We start from the raw sequence: 19,412 nt of genomic DNA, 5'->3' as shown, positions 1-19,412 counted from the left end.
AAATTTTGGTTTGGGGTTCCTCTTAATACTCATAACAGAACCAAAGGGCCTGGTAATGGATTGGGGGGGAACCCATGCCCTTTTTTTCAATGAGTTTTATTTATATTGCCGGGACCCGACAATTCATTACAGCCGCGATCAGTTTTAAATTACTTTTTTGCTTTAGGAATGTCATTTTGCTGTGGTATTGTTCTAAACACGGGAAAACTGCACCACTTTGCAGGCATAATATAGACACCCCCCAGGCATGATATTTAAATGAATATTTAATTTTTTTGTTTCACTTTAAGCATTATTTAAAACCACTGCTCCTGAAAAAAACAGTTTTTATAACTTTTTTTTTGCATTGATACATGTCCCCTGGGGCAGGACCCGGGTCCCCAAACACTTTTTATGGCAATAAATTGCATATAAGCCTCTAAAATGAAACTTTTGGTTTTTCATGTTAATGTCCCATAGATTTTAACAGTGTTCCACGGCTTTCAAATTTGCCGCGAACACTGCATAATGTTAGCTGTTCAGCGAACACCCGATGTTCAAGTCGAACTTACGTTCAACTCGAACATAGAGCTCATCCCTATTCAACAGTTGTCTGATTATTAAGACCTGAGCGTGGGGAACAAGAGATCCAAAGTTACAGAAATGGTTGCAACTGTAATTCACTATTGAGTCCCAATGGGGGAAGCAAATTGAGCTGATATATCCATTTTGTTTCTTTGTGAAAAAGAATATATGTAATAAAGTGTATCTTTTAGATAAAATATATATTTTTGTATTGGTTGCCTTCAAAATCCCATTACAGATAAAAAACTGCATCACTTCGACTATTGGAAATTTTAAGTTGGTAGATGCCACGGAACTCTAGCTCCCTCGCTGAGGATCTATGGTATCTTTTGAAATGTTCAGCAAAAGGGTCTCATCACCTTCAGTCACAATACTAGAATCATATTCTCCAATTCGCTTTCCAAGCTCCCTTTTGGTTTTTGCCAACATATGTATCTTTTGGCAGGGGCACATGATCATATAAACTACCCAACCTAGAGAAGTAGTTTATGAAAGAACAAGTAAAGCATTTCATGCATAAAGTCCCAAAATACCTTAATTTTACTGACATATTTTTCACATTGTTTCCACATCTGAACATAATGGATGAGGGACTACCAAGGGAAGAGTGCTGTAGGCTCACAGGGGAGTACTCACCATGTACCAAAACACACAAGAAATAAGATCTTAGGAGTGCAGGTAGGTTACATTGCCCAAACCCTAAATATGGGGAGATGCATCCTGTATAACAAAAAAACACCACAAAGGATAAAACATCTACCAAGGCTACTGCATGCCTTTTATTGAAAATGAGATGTATACATATAAATAAAACATGCTGGTGATAATATTGCCAAAACCCATAGGTCACCTTCCTCCCTCTCCTCGCCCCCCCCCCCCCCAGAACCTGAGCCCGCCCCCACTCTCCCCCAAATACCCAACACTCACCATGTATGAGGGGTCTAATGGAACCTTAATGTCTCAATGAAGATAACCTGTCACAACAAAATGCTGTCACATGGGGGGGGGGGGGGGGGGCTATTGGTCCCTTATGTGATAGCGATAAAATTTTGTGAAAAAAAAGTTACACACAAACAATTCTACTCCCTCCCCCAAAATTTTTGAGCCCCCATGTACATAAAAAAAATAAACATGTCATGGCCTCTTACATACATATATATTAATTGCACTACATGTTACACAGTGCCATGAACAATGGAGTGAGAGCAACAATTCTAGGCCACGGTCAACTCTAAACTGATGACCTATAAAGACTTTTAAAGCATTACCATTGGGCAATATTTGGGTAACAAAGTTTGTCATTAGCGCACCGACACACACAATTTTAAGACTGGAAATTTTGGGTATCTATTTACACATGGCAACTGAACTTCCTCTCCCATGATTCAGTGCTTCCAACCATAAAGTCTTTTGAACTCCTTCTGCTTGTAGGCTCCCCCAGTGGCAAAGTGGTTCTAAAGCCTTGAGGTTTTTTTTAACTCAGTTCATACTACGTATTAAGGTATAAAACCCTCTGTTGCAGAGGATCCCCCTACAAGCTCCTCTTATAGTTACCTGTGCCTGATCTTGATCCAGTGATGTGCATGAGAGCAGCGCCTCTCCTGGAACTGTCCCTCCTTACTGGAAAGATTGGTAGCTGTGGGAACCATTGGCTTCTGCTCCTGTCAATCAAATCCTATGAGAAGGGAGTAAGGGGCAGGGCCGAGCCCTGCTGTCTGTGTCAATAGACAAAAACAGCGGGGCACGGGAGCTAGCCTGCATGTGTGCCACCCTAGGAAGCGGCACAAAAAAAAACTGAAGGACCCAAGAGCGCCAGCAGGGGACTCCAGAAGAGGAGGAACGGGGCACACACAGAGCAGGTAAGTATGAAGTGTTTGTTGTTTTAATTAAAAAAAAAATGGAAGCTTTAATACTATTATTATTATACAGGATTTATATCACTATAACTCATTGAGGTGAAGTCTATTGGGAGCCCAGAGAGCGCTGCAGCAGTGTCCTAAATCGCTTTCTGTCTCTAGCCAAGCACCTGTTTTTCCTTAAAGTGGTTGTAAACCTGAAAAAAACAAAACAAAAAAAAACCCTATAAGACAAAGGCAACATGAGCTAGTATGCATGGCATACTAGCTCATTATGAAATACTCACCTTAGATCGAAGCTGTTGCAGCGATCCCCACACACTGCTGTGACCAGCGACATGTCTCCTGGAGTTATTCCTGGGTTCACAGGCTCCGGCCAATCCCAGGTGCATCTGTCTGTGAATTTATACAGTCATTGTTAGGTCTATCTGAACGAACCAGTGTCTAAGGGCCTTTTTAAGTTTATTTCACTGCCTGTACCACTGTCCAGTTCAATATACCGTACTAGAAAAACTAGTAGTATCTACCCTTTACACCTCCACTTGATTCCCCAACTCCACAAAATTGCCAATTTTAGTGTCACGGTGCCCGGGGTTATCGATGTGGTTTCTCCGATAATATACTTCTCTTGGATCAAACTCCTGAAGAAGCAGGTTTGCCACGAACCATGTAGAGTGTGAGAATGGAATTGAACTGGAGGTCACTTTTGACTGGAATGATATCCATATAAATGTCCAATCTCTATCAGAGGAATCAATGTCCTATTAGAATTGTTTGGTTGTCCTTTATCTGACTTTTGTACTATTACCCTCCCTCTTCTCTCCCTTTGTGGGTGCATTTTTAATATTGACATAATTAATTTGTATATTTCTTTTAAAAACCATTGCATTGTGAGTTCACCGTACCGTACCATGAAAGTGCTCATTGCCTCAACTCAATTTGCTATGCTTTATCTGAATTTATAGGACAGAGGTTCTCTATATTGCTGTACATTTTTTGTAGCACTTACCTTCTATTCATCACAGATCTGGCTAAATCACGTCACTGTAGGGTGTGTTATTGAGTACCTTTTCCCTGATCACAGCATCCTCAGGAGCCTGCTTCAGGACCTTCCCGCCATTCTTTTGAGTCTGGTATCGTCTGGATTGATGAGCCAGCAGAAGCCCACCCTCCTTACACACCCAAACTCGCTCATCCATGTCTTTATGGACCTTGCTTTGTGCACTGGTACGCAGTCATGTTGGACCAGGAAGGGGCCATCCCAAAACTGTTCTCACAAAGTTGGGAGCATGAAATTGTCCAAAATGTCTTGGTATGTTGACACCATAAGATTTTCCATCGTTGGAACTAAGGGGCCAAGCCCAACTCCGGAAAAACAACCCCACACTATAATCCTCCCTCCACCAAATGATTTGGAGGGGTGGTCAAATTTTATTTCCCATATAGTGTGGTTGAGCGAGTTTGGGGTGGTGGAGCCTAACTGGCCTGCACAGAGTCCTGACCTCAACCTGATAGAACACCTTTGGGATGAATTAGGGCCAGACTGAAAGCCAGGCCTTCTCTTCCAACATCAGTGCCTGACCTCACAAATGCACCTCTGGAAGAATGGTCAAACATTCCCATAGACACACTCCTTAACTTTGTGGACGGCCTTCCCAGAAGAGTTGAAGCTGTTATAGCTGCAAAGGGTGGGCCAACTCAATGTTGAACCCAACGGACTAAGACTGGGATACTATTAAAGTAAAAGATTTACTTGATTACTGTGTCATAATCTCGTGTCTGTGTTATCGCATTGCTATTCAGAAATGTCCTAACCCAGGGTGTGTGGGATCCCTGATGTTCATGAAGACAGGACTTTAATGAATAACAATTCCCTCACTCAGAACAGGAAAGTGGTTTCTCCCCCATGTGCGATCTCTCATGTGTGTAAAGGGAGGACTTCTGTGTAAAACATTTCCCGCACTCAGGACAGGAATACGGCTTCTCCCCCATGTGAGATCTCTGATGTCTGTAAAGATTGCACTTCAAAGAAAAACCTTTCCCACACTCAAGACAGGAATATGGCTTCTCACCTGTGTGCAGTCTCTGATGAGTGTACAGATTTGACTTCACTGAAAAACATTTCCCACACTCAGGACAGGAATACTGCTTTTCCCCTGTGTGAGATCTCTGATGTCTGTAAAGATGTGATTTAACTAAAAAACATTTTCCACACTCAAGACAGGAATATGGCCTTTCCCCCGTGTGAGATCTCTTATGTGTGACAAGACTTGAAGCTTTTGCAAAACATTTCCCACACTCAGAACAGGAATAAGGCTTCTCACCTGTGTGAGATCTCTGATGTATGATAAGACTGGTCTTCTGTGAAAAAAATTTCACACACTCAGTACAGGAATATGGCTTCTCACCTGTGTGAGATCTCTGATGTATGGCGAGATTGTACTTCTTTGAAAAACATTTCCCGCACTCAGGACAGGAATATGGCTTTTCACTTGTGTGAAACCATTGATGTGCGACAAGTTCTGATTTTTGTACAAAACATTTGCTGCACTCAGAACATGAATACGGCTTCTCCTCCATGTGCAATCTCTGATGTCTGTAAAGATGGGACTTCCTTGAAAAACATTTCCAGCACTCAGGACAGGTAAATGGCTTCTCACCTGTGTGAGATCTTTTATGAACATTAAGACTGGATTTAGAATGGAAACACTTCCCGCACTCAGTACAGGAAAACCTCTTATCTGTTGGAAGGACGGCACCGTCCCTCACAGTCTGAGGTTCCTCAGGATAAGAGGAATACGATGGTCCATCTACACTGTGTGGTGCCGGATGGACATTTGAGGTAGTCGGGTTTTCTCCTGGACTATACTGTGTGATGTCCTCATCTTCTACTTTACAGTCTGGAGACAAAGTGAGACAATCCTCTGAGGTTTTCCTCATCTCCCATCCATCTACTAAAATAGAAATAAAAAGATTATTACTAGACAAGAGCAGATTGGTTCCCCTAATCCAGGACTCCGCCCACATCACACAGCTTTGTCTCTGAGGATCTTAAAATTCCACCCTCAAGGTAACTTGTAAATTGGTCCTCTGAATCTCCTACCAGTCATAACTCTTATAGAAGAAAAATTATATTTTATCACATTTCTCCCATTTTACACTATGGAAAATTGAAAGACTAGGTTCACGTGAAAACCTCTTCTAGTTAATGATACAATGCCTTATGCCGCGTACACACGGTCGGACTTTACGGCAGACTTTGCCCGGCAGACTTTTCGACGTACTTTCTGAATGAACGGACTTGCCTACACACAATCCACCAAAGTCTGTCAAATTCGTACGTGATGACGTACGACCGGACAAAGATAAGGAAGTTCATAGCCAGTAGCCAATAGCTGCCCTAGCGTAGCTTTTTGTCCGTCGAACTAGCATACAGACGAGCAAACTTTTCAACCGGACTCGAGTTCGACGGATAGATTTAAAACATGTTTCAAATCTAAGTCCGTCCAACTTTTGAGCAAACAAAGTCCGCTGGAGCCCACACACGATCGAATTGTCCAACAAAATCCCGTCCGCCAGGCAAAGTCTGCCGTAAAGTCCGCTCGTGTGTACGCGGCATTAGAAGGACTGTTTGTCAAGGTAAGGAGACACTGTTGACTTCCAGTTTCCCAGAACAATTGAGATTAATGTCTAATGCCGCGTACACAGGAGCGGACTTTACGGCTGACTTTGCCCGGCGGACTGGATTTCGTCGGACAATTCGATCGTGTGTGGGCTCCAGCGGACTTTGTTTTCTCAAAAGTTGGACGGACTTAGATTTGAAACATGTTTTAAATCTATCCGTCGAACTCGAGTCCGGTCGAAAAGTCCGCTCGTCTGTATGTTAGTTCGACGGACAAAAAGCCACGCTAGGGCAGCTATTGGCTACTGGCTATGAACTTCCTTATTTTAGTCCGGTCGTACGTCATCACGTACAAATTCGACAGACTTTGGTGGATTGTGTGTAGGCAAGTATGTTCATTCGGAAAGTCCGTCGTAAAGTACGTTGAAAAGTCCGCAGGGCAAAGTCTGCCGTAAAGTCCGACCGTGTGTACGCGGCATAATAAATAGTTCTGATGAAGTAGGGAAACCACAAGTTAGCTGAAAGAGTTTCAATCAAATTACACAAAGTTTTCTTTTCCCATAGACAGGACCAGAAATTAAATAGAACTTCCCCTCTATGTTTACAGTACGAGAACTTCAGAACTCACAAACGTGATACTGTTAAGACACATAGTATGTTTTTCCAGGTGGAGGAGAACAAACAATTTGGTTTCCCTGTCAAGGATAGCTCCTCCATTGTTCATTGAAATGAAGGACATTAGGTGAGAAACTGTTAACCATTAAGTCAGCTTGCGAGAAACTTTTTTATACGGGCTTGAAACCAAAGTAAAAAAAAAGGAATGTTATTTTTCAGAATTGTAAAAAAATAAAACTTGATACTTCTGGAACATTTCAGGAAAAGGCTAAAAGAGAATGAAGTATTCAGATGTTTGTCCATTCAGATGGGTATATAAATCAGGGTGAAATAGCATATTAGCTTAAAATGATTTGTTAAGCTTATTATGGTTATCATTGTTTATTTGTATTCATTATTGTAGAAATGCGTGCTTTATAATGTAGCCATATTCAAATAATAGTTTATAATGTGGGAATTTTATGTATATCATTAACATTTGATTATGAAATCATGCCATCTCTGTAGTTAGAAGTTTACATTTGAATACTGCTACACTAAAATAGTCATGATCATACATTAGAAATCACCAGACTCACCTTGGCATTCTATATATTTTAGATAGAATCACCTAGTCTTACTTTTTTATAGTAAAATATGAAATTGTGAAATGAAAGGAAAATGATAAATGGTTTTCCAAATTTTTTACAAATAAATATGTGAAAAGTGTGGCGTGCATTTGTATTCATCCCCCTTTACTCTGATACCCCTAACTAAAATCTAGTGGAACCAATTGCCTTCAGAAGTCACCTAATTAGTAATAAATAGTCCACCTGTGTGTGATTCAATCTCAGTATAAATATAGCTGATCTGTGAAGCCCTCAGAGGGGTGTTAGAGAACGTTAGTGGACAAACAGCATCATGAAGGCCAAGGAACACTCCACACAGGTCAGGGATAAAGTTGTGGAGAAGTTTAAAGCAGGGGTAGGTTATAAAAAAAATATCCCAAGCTTTGAACATCTCATGGAGCACTGTTCAATCCATCATCCGAAAATGGAAAGAGTATGGCACAACTGCAAACCTACCAAGACATGACCGTCCACCTAAACTGACAGGCTGGGCAAGGAGAGCATTCATCAGAGAAGCAGCCAAGAGGTCCATGGTAACTCTGGAGGAGCTACAGAGATCCACAGCTCAGGTGGGAGAATCTGTACACAGGACAACTTTTAGTCACTCACTCCACAAATCTGGCCTTATGGAAGAGTGGCAAGAAGAAAGCCAATATTGAAAGAAAGTCATAAGAAGTCCCATTTGCAGTTTGTGAGAAGCCATGTGGGGGACACAGCAAACATGTGGAAGAAGGTGCTCTGGTCAGATGAAACCAAAATGTAACTTTTTGGCCTAAAAGCAAAACGCTATGTGTGGCGGAAAACTAACACTGCACATCACCCTGAACACACAATCCCCACTGTGAAACATGGTGGTGGCAGCATCATGTTGTGGGGATGCTTTTCTTCAGCAGGGACAGGGAAGCTGGTCAGAGTTTGTGGGAAGACAAATGGAACCAAATACAGGGCAATCTTATAAGAAAACCTGCTATGCCGCGTACACACGAGCGGAATTTCCGACAGAAAGAGTCTGATGGGAGCTTTTCATCGTATATTCCGACCGTGTGTAGGCCCCATCGGATTTTTTCTGTCAAAAATTCAGACGGACTTAGATAGAGAACATGTTCTATATTTTTCCGACGGAACAAATTAAAATCGGAAAAACCGCTCATCTGTATGCTGTTCTGACGTACCCAAAACGATGCATGCTCTGAAGCAAGTACGAGACGGAAGCTATTGGCTACTGGCTATTGAACTTCCGTTTTCTAGTCCCGTCGTACGTGTTGTACATCGGCGGCGAGGATCGGCGGGTAAATCAGGGATCGACAGGCACACAGCGGCGGTGATCTGGCAGTGTCCTCTTCTCTTCTGAGATCACGACGGCTTACGCTGTGCGTCTCCTCCCCTCCTCCTAGGCGTCCAATAGGATCGCCTGTCCTTTCAGCCAATTGGGGGACAAGTATCAGACCCCTTCTTGATTGGCCAAGAGGTGGATCAGTGTTGCAACAGCGAATATTTATTCGCTGTTGCAACACAACTGGGTGGGCTCCGGACGCAATACTTACCCACTCACCCTATTTTGAAGTCTATTAAAGCCTCTGGCTCTAATCAGGTGCTTCAAAAAAAAAAAAAACACCCCCCCATAGGATTTCATGCACATGGATAGGGAGGGCGGCATCGGTGTTAGGGGGGGCGGCACCCTTGCGCCCACAATGCATTGGCCGCCACTGTCCTCATCACACATCACCAGACTATATTTTGCACATTTAGTATTGATTTTTCTGCATGTATTTTATGCTAGTTGAATTTCTACCCAATTAGAGCTCTTAACACCAACATTTGTTCATTTTAATTCGCTTTAACTGGCATAACTTCAGACGAACTTCACCCAGTAATCCGACTGCAGCAGGTTCACGTGTCAGGTTAATCAAACACAGATTATTATCTGCCAAATTTTATCCAATTGGTTATGATGTCTACAGAAGGGGAACATAATTATTGTATTCAATCTCATAGGCAGCCCTCAAAAATTCCACTCGCCTGCTCGTATTTTTCGAGTGGATTTTGGGGGCTGGTGAGCGTGGGCTGTCTGGGAGCGAGGGGGGCGGGTTGTATGGGAGTCCTTCTCCTAGCGCTTGCGGAGGGGAAGAGAGAGGAGAGAGCTGGCTGGATGATTCAGAGCGCGAGGGACATCACTAGCGGCTTTCATTTCAATAGCCGAGTGTTCCACGCACTCGCTGTCACACACAGCCCCGCCCCCTGGTTCCGGGGAATTTGATAGACAGATCACCCGTCCAATCCCGGGAAGAGTGCCGTGTATCAAAGTTCCCCGGCCAGGGGGCAAGGCTGTACAGGATGCCGAGCAGCGGGAACACTGCAATTGAAATCAAAGCTGTTCCAGTGATGTCCCTTGGCGCTCTTATCATTCGCCCAGCAATGCTCTTCCTCTCCTCTGCTCCCCTGCATGATGGACACAGGTAGGCTGTATTGGTGGACATGGGCAGGCTGCATTGGTGGACATGGGCAGGCTGCATTGGTGGACACGGGCAGGCTGCATCGGTGGGCACAGGCAGGCTGCATTGGTGAACATGGGTGAGGCTGCATTGGTGGACATGGGCAGGCTGCATTGGTGGACACAGGCGGGCTGCATTGGTGGACACAGGTGAGGCTGCATTAGTGGGCACGGGCAGGCTGCATTGGTGAACATGGGTGAGGCTGCATTGGTGGACACGGGTGAGGCTGCATTGGTGGACACGGGTGAGGCTGCATTGGTGGACACGGGTGAGGCTGCATTGGTGAACATGGGTGAGGCTGCATTGGTGGACACGGGTGAGGCTGCGTTGGTGGACACGGGTGAGGCTGCATTGGTGGACACGGGTGAGGCTGCATTGATGGATATCGGTGAGGCTGCATTGAAGGATATGGGTCAGGCTGCATTGACGAGCACGGATAAAGTTAATAAAGTTAATTCTGCATAAAACATTTAAGTGTCATTAAGGGCGAGTTTAGGGGCGGGGCAGGGTAGGGTAGGGGTTGGGTGGGGCAACTGGTGGCCTGGCTAGTAGCTCAGGACTTGAAATTTTGAGCCCTGTCATACAATTTTACAGTAACAAATCATTTCCAAACCTCATTGCAAGATATAATGTCTGTGTCCACCCATTAATCAAATGGTTAGTGGTAATTGTAAGTGACTTATTGTAAATAAATATTAATTTATTTTTGATAGTCTGTCTATACTTACACCAATCTTAAAGTTTTCTTTTTTTTAATTCTGCTTGGCAAAATAGCTAAAAAAAATTAAGGTAAATTATTTTTATAAATTATTTTTGTATTGGAGGCACTGTGATTTGATCAATTTAGCTGGCTAAATTATTCGTTCAGGCATTCCCTGTCATAATTATTAGAGGTACTGCTGAGATCGATTTAGTGAGGAATGGGGGGGGGGGGGGGGACGACAACCAAGATGAAGACTGGACTGATCCTGAAGACCACCATCATTGGGCTATTAACTCCTCCCTCATTATCACTTTCTGTTTAAGGTTCCAAAGTCTGAGGATGCTATTACATTATTATCAACATGTAATAGTCTGTGCTCCAATCAAATCATCAGATATAAAATGTCCAGCTGGTAGAAAACGGGTGTAACAAAAGAGAATACATATTATGTGTATATATAGCAGTGGGTAGAGGGGAGAGAGCAGAAGTCAGGACTATGCAATGTATCACTAATTGTATACGATACAATAATTATGACTAAATAGTATCAGGACTATGTAACACATATGATAATGTGTATAGAGCAAGGTTAGGAGTATGCAATATACAACAAATAGTATATAGTGCAGGGGTCAGGACTAAGTAATAAGCAATATAAATTATACAGAGTAAGAGTCAGGACTCATAATATTGGTATTCAGTAATCAGTGGAAGCTTAAATGTTTACATGAGACAAGTTGCAATGGTCCCACCCCGCTGCCTCCCATCTCCTGAGACTGCACTCAGTGACTTGGGTCTGAGACTATACAGACATATCCCTCCACCCGGCACAGCCAGCAAACAAGAGCAAGTAACCCCAGGGGGAATTGTTCTGTCAGAGGTCTTGCTAGACTCAGGCACATGCACCAGGAGCCTAGGTTGAGCAATGACAATGATGAAAATTGAGATTGTGCTGCCAGCTGAACCCCAGAATCTCCATAAATCCAGTCTAGATATATAAATTGTGTCTGCAGCACAGAGAAGGAAGATTATCAACAAGAAATACAGGAATACAGGATGGGGAACACAGCTCAGGAAAGTGACCAGGGGATTACAGGCTGATATCACCCCTCCCTTGCCCTACTCAGGACCAATCAGTGAGCAGTATGGGTGGAGGAATGTATTTAGTGTTGATGACCCACCTGTGCTGATCTCTGTAGGAGTGTCCTCCTCTATAAATGTCCCCGTTATTCCATCCTCCTCTATAGACTGCTGATCATCACTCACATACCTCTCTTCTTCTTCTGCTTTAACCTCAACTTTTATATCGATCATATCTTCACCCTAAACCAAGAAAATATAATCTGTAAATTACACGCTTTAATATTGTCATATACTGTATATATAAGATTTAATATTTAGTTAATATTCCAGATGTTCCCTTCCAACAACCTTGTATTGGTGATGATCCCGGGAATACAGAGGACGGGGACATCTCTCTGGTGGGTTTCTGTAGCTGGAGGACTCCACCGTGTTGTCCTGGGACAGATCTTTGTGTCTTTTTAGAATTACAGATTCCCCCATCAGTCCATCCTCATTATTCTCCTCTTTTATTTCTTCTTTAACCTCAACTTTAGACTCTCTCAGGTTTCCACTCTGAATATAAAATAAAAATGACATCAATTGTAACAATAGAGATAATGTACAGATCGTAATGATACTATCAGTGATTGTTCCTCATCTACCTGATGATGGTGAGGGATGGTGTGATCTTCCTGTGTGGAATCCCGGGAATACAGAGGACGGGGACATCTCTCTGGTGGGTTCCCATTACTGGATCCATCTGTAGGAAACACACACACTGACTGAATACATTGTTTCTATGTGTTTATCAGATGATGGGGGATCTAGGTGGACCCTCCGTACTGCTCTCTCCTTTACAATAAAGCCTCCTCTTACCCGGTGATGTGAGGGGTGGCTGATCCTCCATCAAGAGGTCCTTGTAGAGATCCTTGTGTCCTTCTAAATACTCCCACTCCTCCATGGAGAAATAGACAGTGACATCCTGACACCTTATAGGAACCTGACACACACAATGATACAGTCACCATCCAGACACATCCCTTGTCTGTTACTGGATAATGTCCCAGAATTCCCAGCACCGCTCACCTCTCCTGTCAGCAGCTCCATCATCTTCTTGGTGACTTCTAGAATCTTCTGCATGTTGTGTCTCTTAGGTTTTAGGAAGTCACCTGGAAGCACTGTGATGGTCATATGATCACCTGACAGAAGAGGACATCTCTGCATTGGAAAACCAATAGGAATATTATGTTAGACTCCCAAAATCCTCCTCACCTCTCCAGTCAGGTCTGTGTTTTATTAATAGAGATAAGAGTGATGTCATGTGACCTCCCAGAATCCTCCTCACCTCTCCGGTCAGCAGGTAGATGATCTCCAGGGTGAGGTTTAGTATCTTCTCAGTCATGTGACTGCGGTCCTCCTCCATCCTCATTTGATCTATACAGGTCTCCTTGTAGATGGATAACTTTGGTAAATGAAAGTAAGAATTATTTAACCTGGACTGTTTAGTGTTTGTTACCTTTTCAAGGTCCCAGAACCCTCCTGACCTGCTCAATTAAAAATCCCCTTTTCTCTGTTGGGTTGTTTGGTTTCTTAACTGGTTTTGACAATTTTTAGATCTTCAGACAAGGAATGATAAATATGATCCTTCCTTTGACTTGTTTGCTCTGAGGCAGTGCTGTGAAGTCAATGTTGGGTCATCATGATGTCCAGGAAGGGGAACTTCCTGACTTTTGCTTGGGTTTGCTAGCTAATCTGGATAAATGCCAGAACTCCGGCAGCCTGCTGACTGACAGGAGTGATGTCACTGTCACTCCCTGCAGTAAGAGAAGGGATTGGATAGGATTGGATAGCAGGAGGATGCTGCTGGTGGAGTAGAAAGCTGTGGGGGAGTTTTCTTGGTTGTCAAGTATACTGTAGTTACTGTAGTCAGTCTTTGATAATGTCCTCTGACGAAACGCGTAAGTCGGAGTCACGCTCACACGTCACACCCGGAAGCTCTGGTTGGAACGCAAGCTGGGACCCACGCCGCCCCTGGCTTCCTGGTCTCGTTCTTTGTATAGCCGGGCTGTACTGGGTCAGCTGCTTATGGTTCTATGTATACTTTTTGAATAAACCTAAACTTACTTCACTACGGAAGTCCCCTGTTTCTTTTCAATGGAGGTAAACATATATTGATGGTGATGAGGCACGGAAGAGTCCATCTCTGAAACGCCAGCTGGGAACCAGATTGCCGGGGCACATCCACGGAGGATCGGAGGTTAAGCTTGATATCCAAGGGAGCACCTACTCTAAGATACCCACTCTATGCCCATTACCCCTGCAGGGGTGACTGCTTCTGGTGAGTGGGGACACATTGGGGGAGCACTTGGAGTCACCATTGTTGATGAGCATAGAAGTCACCGCTGATTTTTATTTTTTATTTTTATTGGATTGCACAGAGACTTTGGTTTTTCACAGAGACTTTTGCTTTTCTAGAGACTTTGTCTTTATACAAGAGTCTATTTTAGCTTTATGCACACTCGGTCCTGATATACCTCTACAGATTGTGGTATATATATATATATATATGTCACATGAATTTATAGTTCAATTTATATTATTTCCCATTTTTTTCTCATTTTTTGATTTTATATATATATATATATGTTTGGTTGTCGGTTAGTTTAGTAGATGTCACTTTGATCATTTCACTACAAACAGCAGCTAATGGACTGTATGCACATACTGAGTGTATTTTTGAATACGCATTACTGCTGGTGCTTGTTTTAAAGGACACACAGCCCCCTGGAATGAATGTACACATCGAACATACACTCTAGTATTGCACATCACTGCTGCTTGCCCTAAGGGGCACACTGTCACAGTTCAGATATTTGTATCTTATGTCACTGTATGGGAATTAGTGTATGTTTATGATTACCGTCACGCACATTTATAAGTGTTAACCACTCTGGGATCAGCAACATTTATGTTTATTTATTTTTGTATTGGAATTAGGTATTTAACCATAGATCTTAATAGGGTAGCGCCATTCCCCCATTCTTTATATATACTTAAGTATACTGTAGTATCCAGGACATTGTACAGAGTGGCAGTGAGCACCTGGTGCTCAGAATTCCTCCACTGGGCACTACAAGAGCCTGTGTCCTGTGAAAGTATTGGACTGGCCAACCATTAGGAGATGCTCCACAAACTTCATTCCACTTAGAATACTGGAACATATCACTTGACCAATGCGATGGTAAGAAGGTAAAGGATGCTCTCACTTCCTGGGTAGGAGTTAAGGAGGATTGAAAATTAATTGTAGGTGGGAGGACCATCAGAGACCAAGAGCTTCCCTAAATCTTACAGTCCTCCTTAGCCCAAAGCCTTTCAGACTGACTACTTCCTCAGAAGCCCCACACCCCTTTAGCACCATTACCCCCTCAGAGTCATTTAGCCCTATTGCTTCCTCAGAGTCCCCCAAAGTCTTTTAGCTACACTATCTCCTCAGGGGTCCCAGAATTCTTCAGACGCCGTAAACCCACAGAGGCTCCTAGAGTCCTTTAACACCACTACCTCATCAGAGGCCCCTCAGCTCTTCTATTTCCATCAGCACCCTCAGTATTTTCCTCCCTCTGACACCAATGATGGAACATAATCTTCATGGCTGGCTGGGGAATGTTTTCTTCCTACTGACTAGCAATGTAAGGAGCTCCATACTCCTGACCCCTGCACTCCACCATTGTGTTGGCTGCATATTGTAATGATTGCCAATTTACTGCCTGTGTAGTGTAACATTTTCCCTTTGTAGGCCATGTATGGTCAGGATGGTCATTGTCTTGTCTATTTATTGTCAGCGCTGTTTGTTGAGAGGACCATATTACTAGAATTTAAAGTGGTTCTAAAGGCTGAAGGTTTTTTACCTTCATGCATTCAATGCATGAAAAAAAAAACCTTAAGTATGCAGCTCCCCTGCCCCCACCCCCAATACTTACCCAAGCTTGATTGCGATCAAGTGATGTGCACGAGGTCCCTGCCTCCTCATTGGCCGAGACACAGCAGCGGGAGCCATTGGCTCCTGCTGCTGTCAATCACAGCCAGGGAGGAGGGGGGGTGGGGGTGAGCCCCGATCTGTGTGTCTTAGGGACACACAGAGGGGGACCTGACAGTGAGCGCAGACAAGTGTAACATAGCAATCAGCTTGCTAGGGGGACATTTGGAGAAGAGAAGGAGCCAGGAGCATCAGCCGGGAACCCAAGAAGAGGAGGATCGTGGCTGCTCTGTGCAAAACCATTACATAGAGCAGGTAAGTATAACATGTTTGTTATTAAGGAAAAAAAAATGTATTTATCATCACATTAAGTCCAAAATGAAGACAATGTTCTGATCCTATTAGTGGGGAAATGTTCTAACCCTGAAGGGGTTAATAAACAAATAATAAATGTTCGGGCAGCACTTGAACTATGGACAAAATATATGAATCCTTAACACGATAGTTGCAGTGAAACTTTCTTATAAAGTGTCAGTCAACAGCTGGGGTAAGCCGGTGTCTTGTCGAGAAAGGTCCCCCCGTCGGATAGTGTCCACCCTGTACTGCGCAGGCGCAGCGCTTGCGCAGTACGGAGGACAAAGGAAACGCTGAATGTCTCCGAACACGAACAGCTGTTAATGAGCTGTACACGGCGCCTGCGCAATTAAGACTACATTTTGCCGCACGCTCCCAATGCTTGTGCAACTCTGCAAGGGGCGGATGCATAGAGAAGAGGCTGCATGATGGCCAGAGCTCATACGATGGGGGTGGATTTCTCAAAGGGGCGGATGTAATATTGAGAAGAGTGTAAACTACACATCTTTGTAGTTCTACAATGATGGCCAGAGCTGATAAGGGCGGGTAGTTCAATGTTGATAGGCGGGTTACAAAGATCCGCCCCTTTGAGAAATACACTCCCATCATATAAGCTCTGGCCATCTTCTGTATGCATCCGCCCCTACACCCGCCCCTTGCAGAGTTGCACGAGCATCGGGAGCGTGTGGCACAATGTACTGTTAATTACGCAGGCGCCGTGTACAGCTCATGAACAGCTGTTCATGTTCGGAGACTTTCAGCTTCTCCTTTGTCCTCCGTACTGCGCAAGCGCTGCGCCTGCGCAGTACAGGGCGGACACTATCCGACGGGGGCCCTTTCTCGGCAGCACACCGGTAGCACTTACCCAGATAAAAATGGGCTGTAAATTACTAGGTGTGCTGTGCCCTGTAGTCCCACAGAGTTTGTGGTGCCTGTGAAGCAATAGACACCCCTATAGTAGGAAATGGGGAATTACTGCATAAGGAGCAGAAGTGCTAATCCACCGCCAGAGTCCTGGCCACAGATACTGTACTCTGGTGGATACCAGATACCGCTTAGATAACCTGGTGACATCCAACGTGTTTCTATTGGAAAATGACAATCTTTGTCCAGGAGAACTATTGGCAGGTGAGGAGCTCCTAAAAAGTGCTCCTACCCCCCCCCCCCCCGCACAGATTTCTTAACCATTTATAGCCCAGAATAACTTAAAGAGGGAGTAAAGTCTTCCTTTTTAATTGTACCTACAGGTAAGCCTGTAATAAGGCTTACCCGTAGGTACTGTAAATATCTCCTAAACTTGCACCATTTAGGAGATATTTACTATATATGCTGCCCCTGATGTCACGGCCGCCTGTGCCGTTTCTTCAGGGCCCTGTGCCGTGACCGGCGGATCTTACGAGCATGCGCGGGAGTGACACCATCGCGGCTCCGGCCAATCACAGCGCTGGAGCTGGTAACACTGGAAGAATAACCGGGGAAGATGTCAGCCGTTTCAGCGGTGTGTGCGCGCCGCTGCGGGGGCTTCGTTCTAAGGTAAGTATTTTATAATGAGCTAGTATGCGATGCATACTAGCTCGTTATGCCTTTATCTTACAAGTTTTTTTTTGTTAGGGTTTACAACCTCTTTAACAAACACCTTCTTCATTATAACACACTAATTTGTTTATCATGTTATTTATAATCAACAATAACTGGTAAAACAATATAAAAATGCATAAAAAAGATGAATTAAAAGCAAACAACTCAATGTCAATATTGAGTCCGGCCGGAGCAATTGTATTGAGCTCAGAAATCCATTTTGATTCCCATCTGGACATCTTTTTTATAAAATTGCTCCCTCTCCATTTTGGGTTCACAATCCCAACCTCCCAAAATCGAGTCCCCTTCAGACTCCTATTGTGAGGTCTGTCATAGTGTCTCCAGAGGGGGCGCTGATTATTCCCATGTAAAATCTTAAATAAATCTTCCCTCATCCCGACCTTTGATTATCATTTCATTCCCCCCACAAACAATGTCTAGCACAAGCATTTACTGACATCAATAACTACAGACTATAGATTCCCTCATTAATCTACATTTCCACACTATATATGTGTGTATCATCATCTGCTGGAGATAAAAGACGTCACAGTGACTATGGAGGAAGAGGACGGACATGACGGGGGGTTACTGGGTGTAAATAGAAAATAAGATCTTATTACCTCCTCTGCTGCCATTTCCAACAATGTCTCCTCTCTACTTCCTCCCGACTCACCTCTCACCTGGAACTTCCTGTCTGTCCCTGACATCACTTCCTGTCTGTATGTTACATCATTTCCTGTCTGGGTAGAAGTGAGATCACCACCATGTGGAGCACAGAGGAACTGCAGCTCAGAGAAATATCTCGTAGTGTGAACACCGGCCTTGTGCTGTGTGTGTATGTACTGTATATCCTTATAGATGGGTCATCTCCACTCCAACCAAGGGGGAGAGAAATATATTACTGCCTATTCCAGCCTTTCTCAGCCAGGGTTCCTCCAAAGGTTTCTAGGAGTTCCTTGAGCAACGAACAATTATTGTCTCTCAATAACAACTGACATCAATGATAAGGGGAGCAATCTTCTCACCGATGATGATGTAAGAATGTTCTTCTCCCACCTTCTCCCATTGGTCACCAACGTAAGGGACCACTACACTGATCACTGATATAAGGGGGTCCTCCTCTAGGTTACCAATATAAAGGACCACTGCACTGACCACTGATATAAGGGGGTCCTCCTCTTGGTTACCAATATAAAGGACCACTGCACTGACCACTGATATAAGGGGGTCCTTCTCTCATCAGTCACCAGTGTACGGGGCCACTACACTGACCACTGATATAAGGGGGTACTACTCCCATTGGTCACCAATGTAAGGGACCATGTCCCTGACCACTGACATAAGGGGTTCATCTCTCTTATTAGTCACTAATGTAAAGGACAACTATATCGACCAGTGATATAAGGGGGACCTTCTCCTATTTGTTACCAATGTAAAGGACCACTGACAAGGGGTCTTTCTCTCATCAGTCTCCAGTGTAGGGACCACTGCACTGACCACTGATATAAGAGGTCCTTCTCTCATTGGTCACCAGTGTAAGGGACCACTACACTGTCCACTGATATAAGGGGGTCTTTCTTCCATTGGTCTCCAGTGTGCGGGGCCACTACACTTACCACTGATATAAGCATATCTCCCAACAGTCCCGAATTGGGGGGGACATCTCCGCATCTCCACCCTTGTCACGCGATCCCGCTGTGTGTGGAGTATGTCCCGCACAGGAATCGGCAAAGTGTCCGAGCAGTGCCTGGATTGTCCGCGGCCGCCGCTGACATTTTTTTTATACTATTGATGAATCCGCTTGCACTGCTCTGCTCAGTCTCTCCTCCTAGGCCGTAGAGTCTGTGGTAGGTCCGGCCGGGGCATGGCCCCGCCCACTCACCCTGACTCCTGCTGCGGAATTATCTCTCTGTGTGAGGGAGGGGCTGGGAGTCTCTCTGTGGAGTGCCAGGCAGAGCGGTTCGTGGCAGGAGAACAGGGCA

The 19,412-nt window shown here is 44.2% G+C and overlaps 1 protein-coding gene across 1 annotated transcript in view; it reads right to left on the bottom strand.

The window, feature by feature from the left end:
• LOC141121631 (uncharacterized) overlaps nucleotides 1-18,126 on the bottom strand; it is a 220,833-nt gene extending 202,707 nt beyond the window's left edge. Inside the window, 5 exon segments of the mRNA XM_073611280.1 lie at nucleotides 12,185-12,282; nucleotides 12,399-12,522; nucleotides 12,609-12,740; nucleotides 12,868-12,984; nucleotides 18,051-18,126. Coding sequence (XP_073467381.1) covers nucleotides 12,185-12,282; nucleotides 12,399-12,522; nucleotides 12,609-12,740; nucleotides 12,868-12,984; nucleotides 18,051-18,065 — 486 coding nt within the window. The 5' untranslated portion in view covers nucleotides 18,066-18,126.
• Nucleotides 18,127-19,412: the final 1,286 nt, after the last annotated feature.

The sequence above is a fragment of the Aquarana catesbeiana genome, unplaced genomic scaffold, assembly GCF_042186555.1.
Source record: "Aquarana catesbeiana isolate 2022-GZ unplaced genomic scaffold, ASM4218655v1 unanchor226, whole genome shotgun sequence".
In the NCBI taxonomy this organism is placed as follows: Eukaryota; Metazoa; Chordata; class Amphibia; order Anura; family Ranidae; genus Aquarana; species Aquarana catesbeiana.
This window is presented reverse-complemented; position numbering and strand designations above follow the sequence as displayed.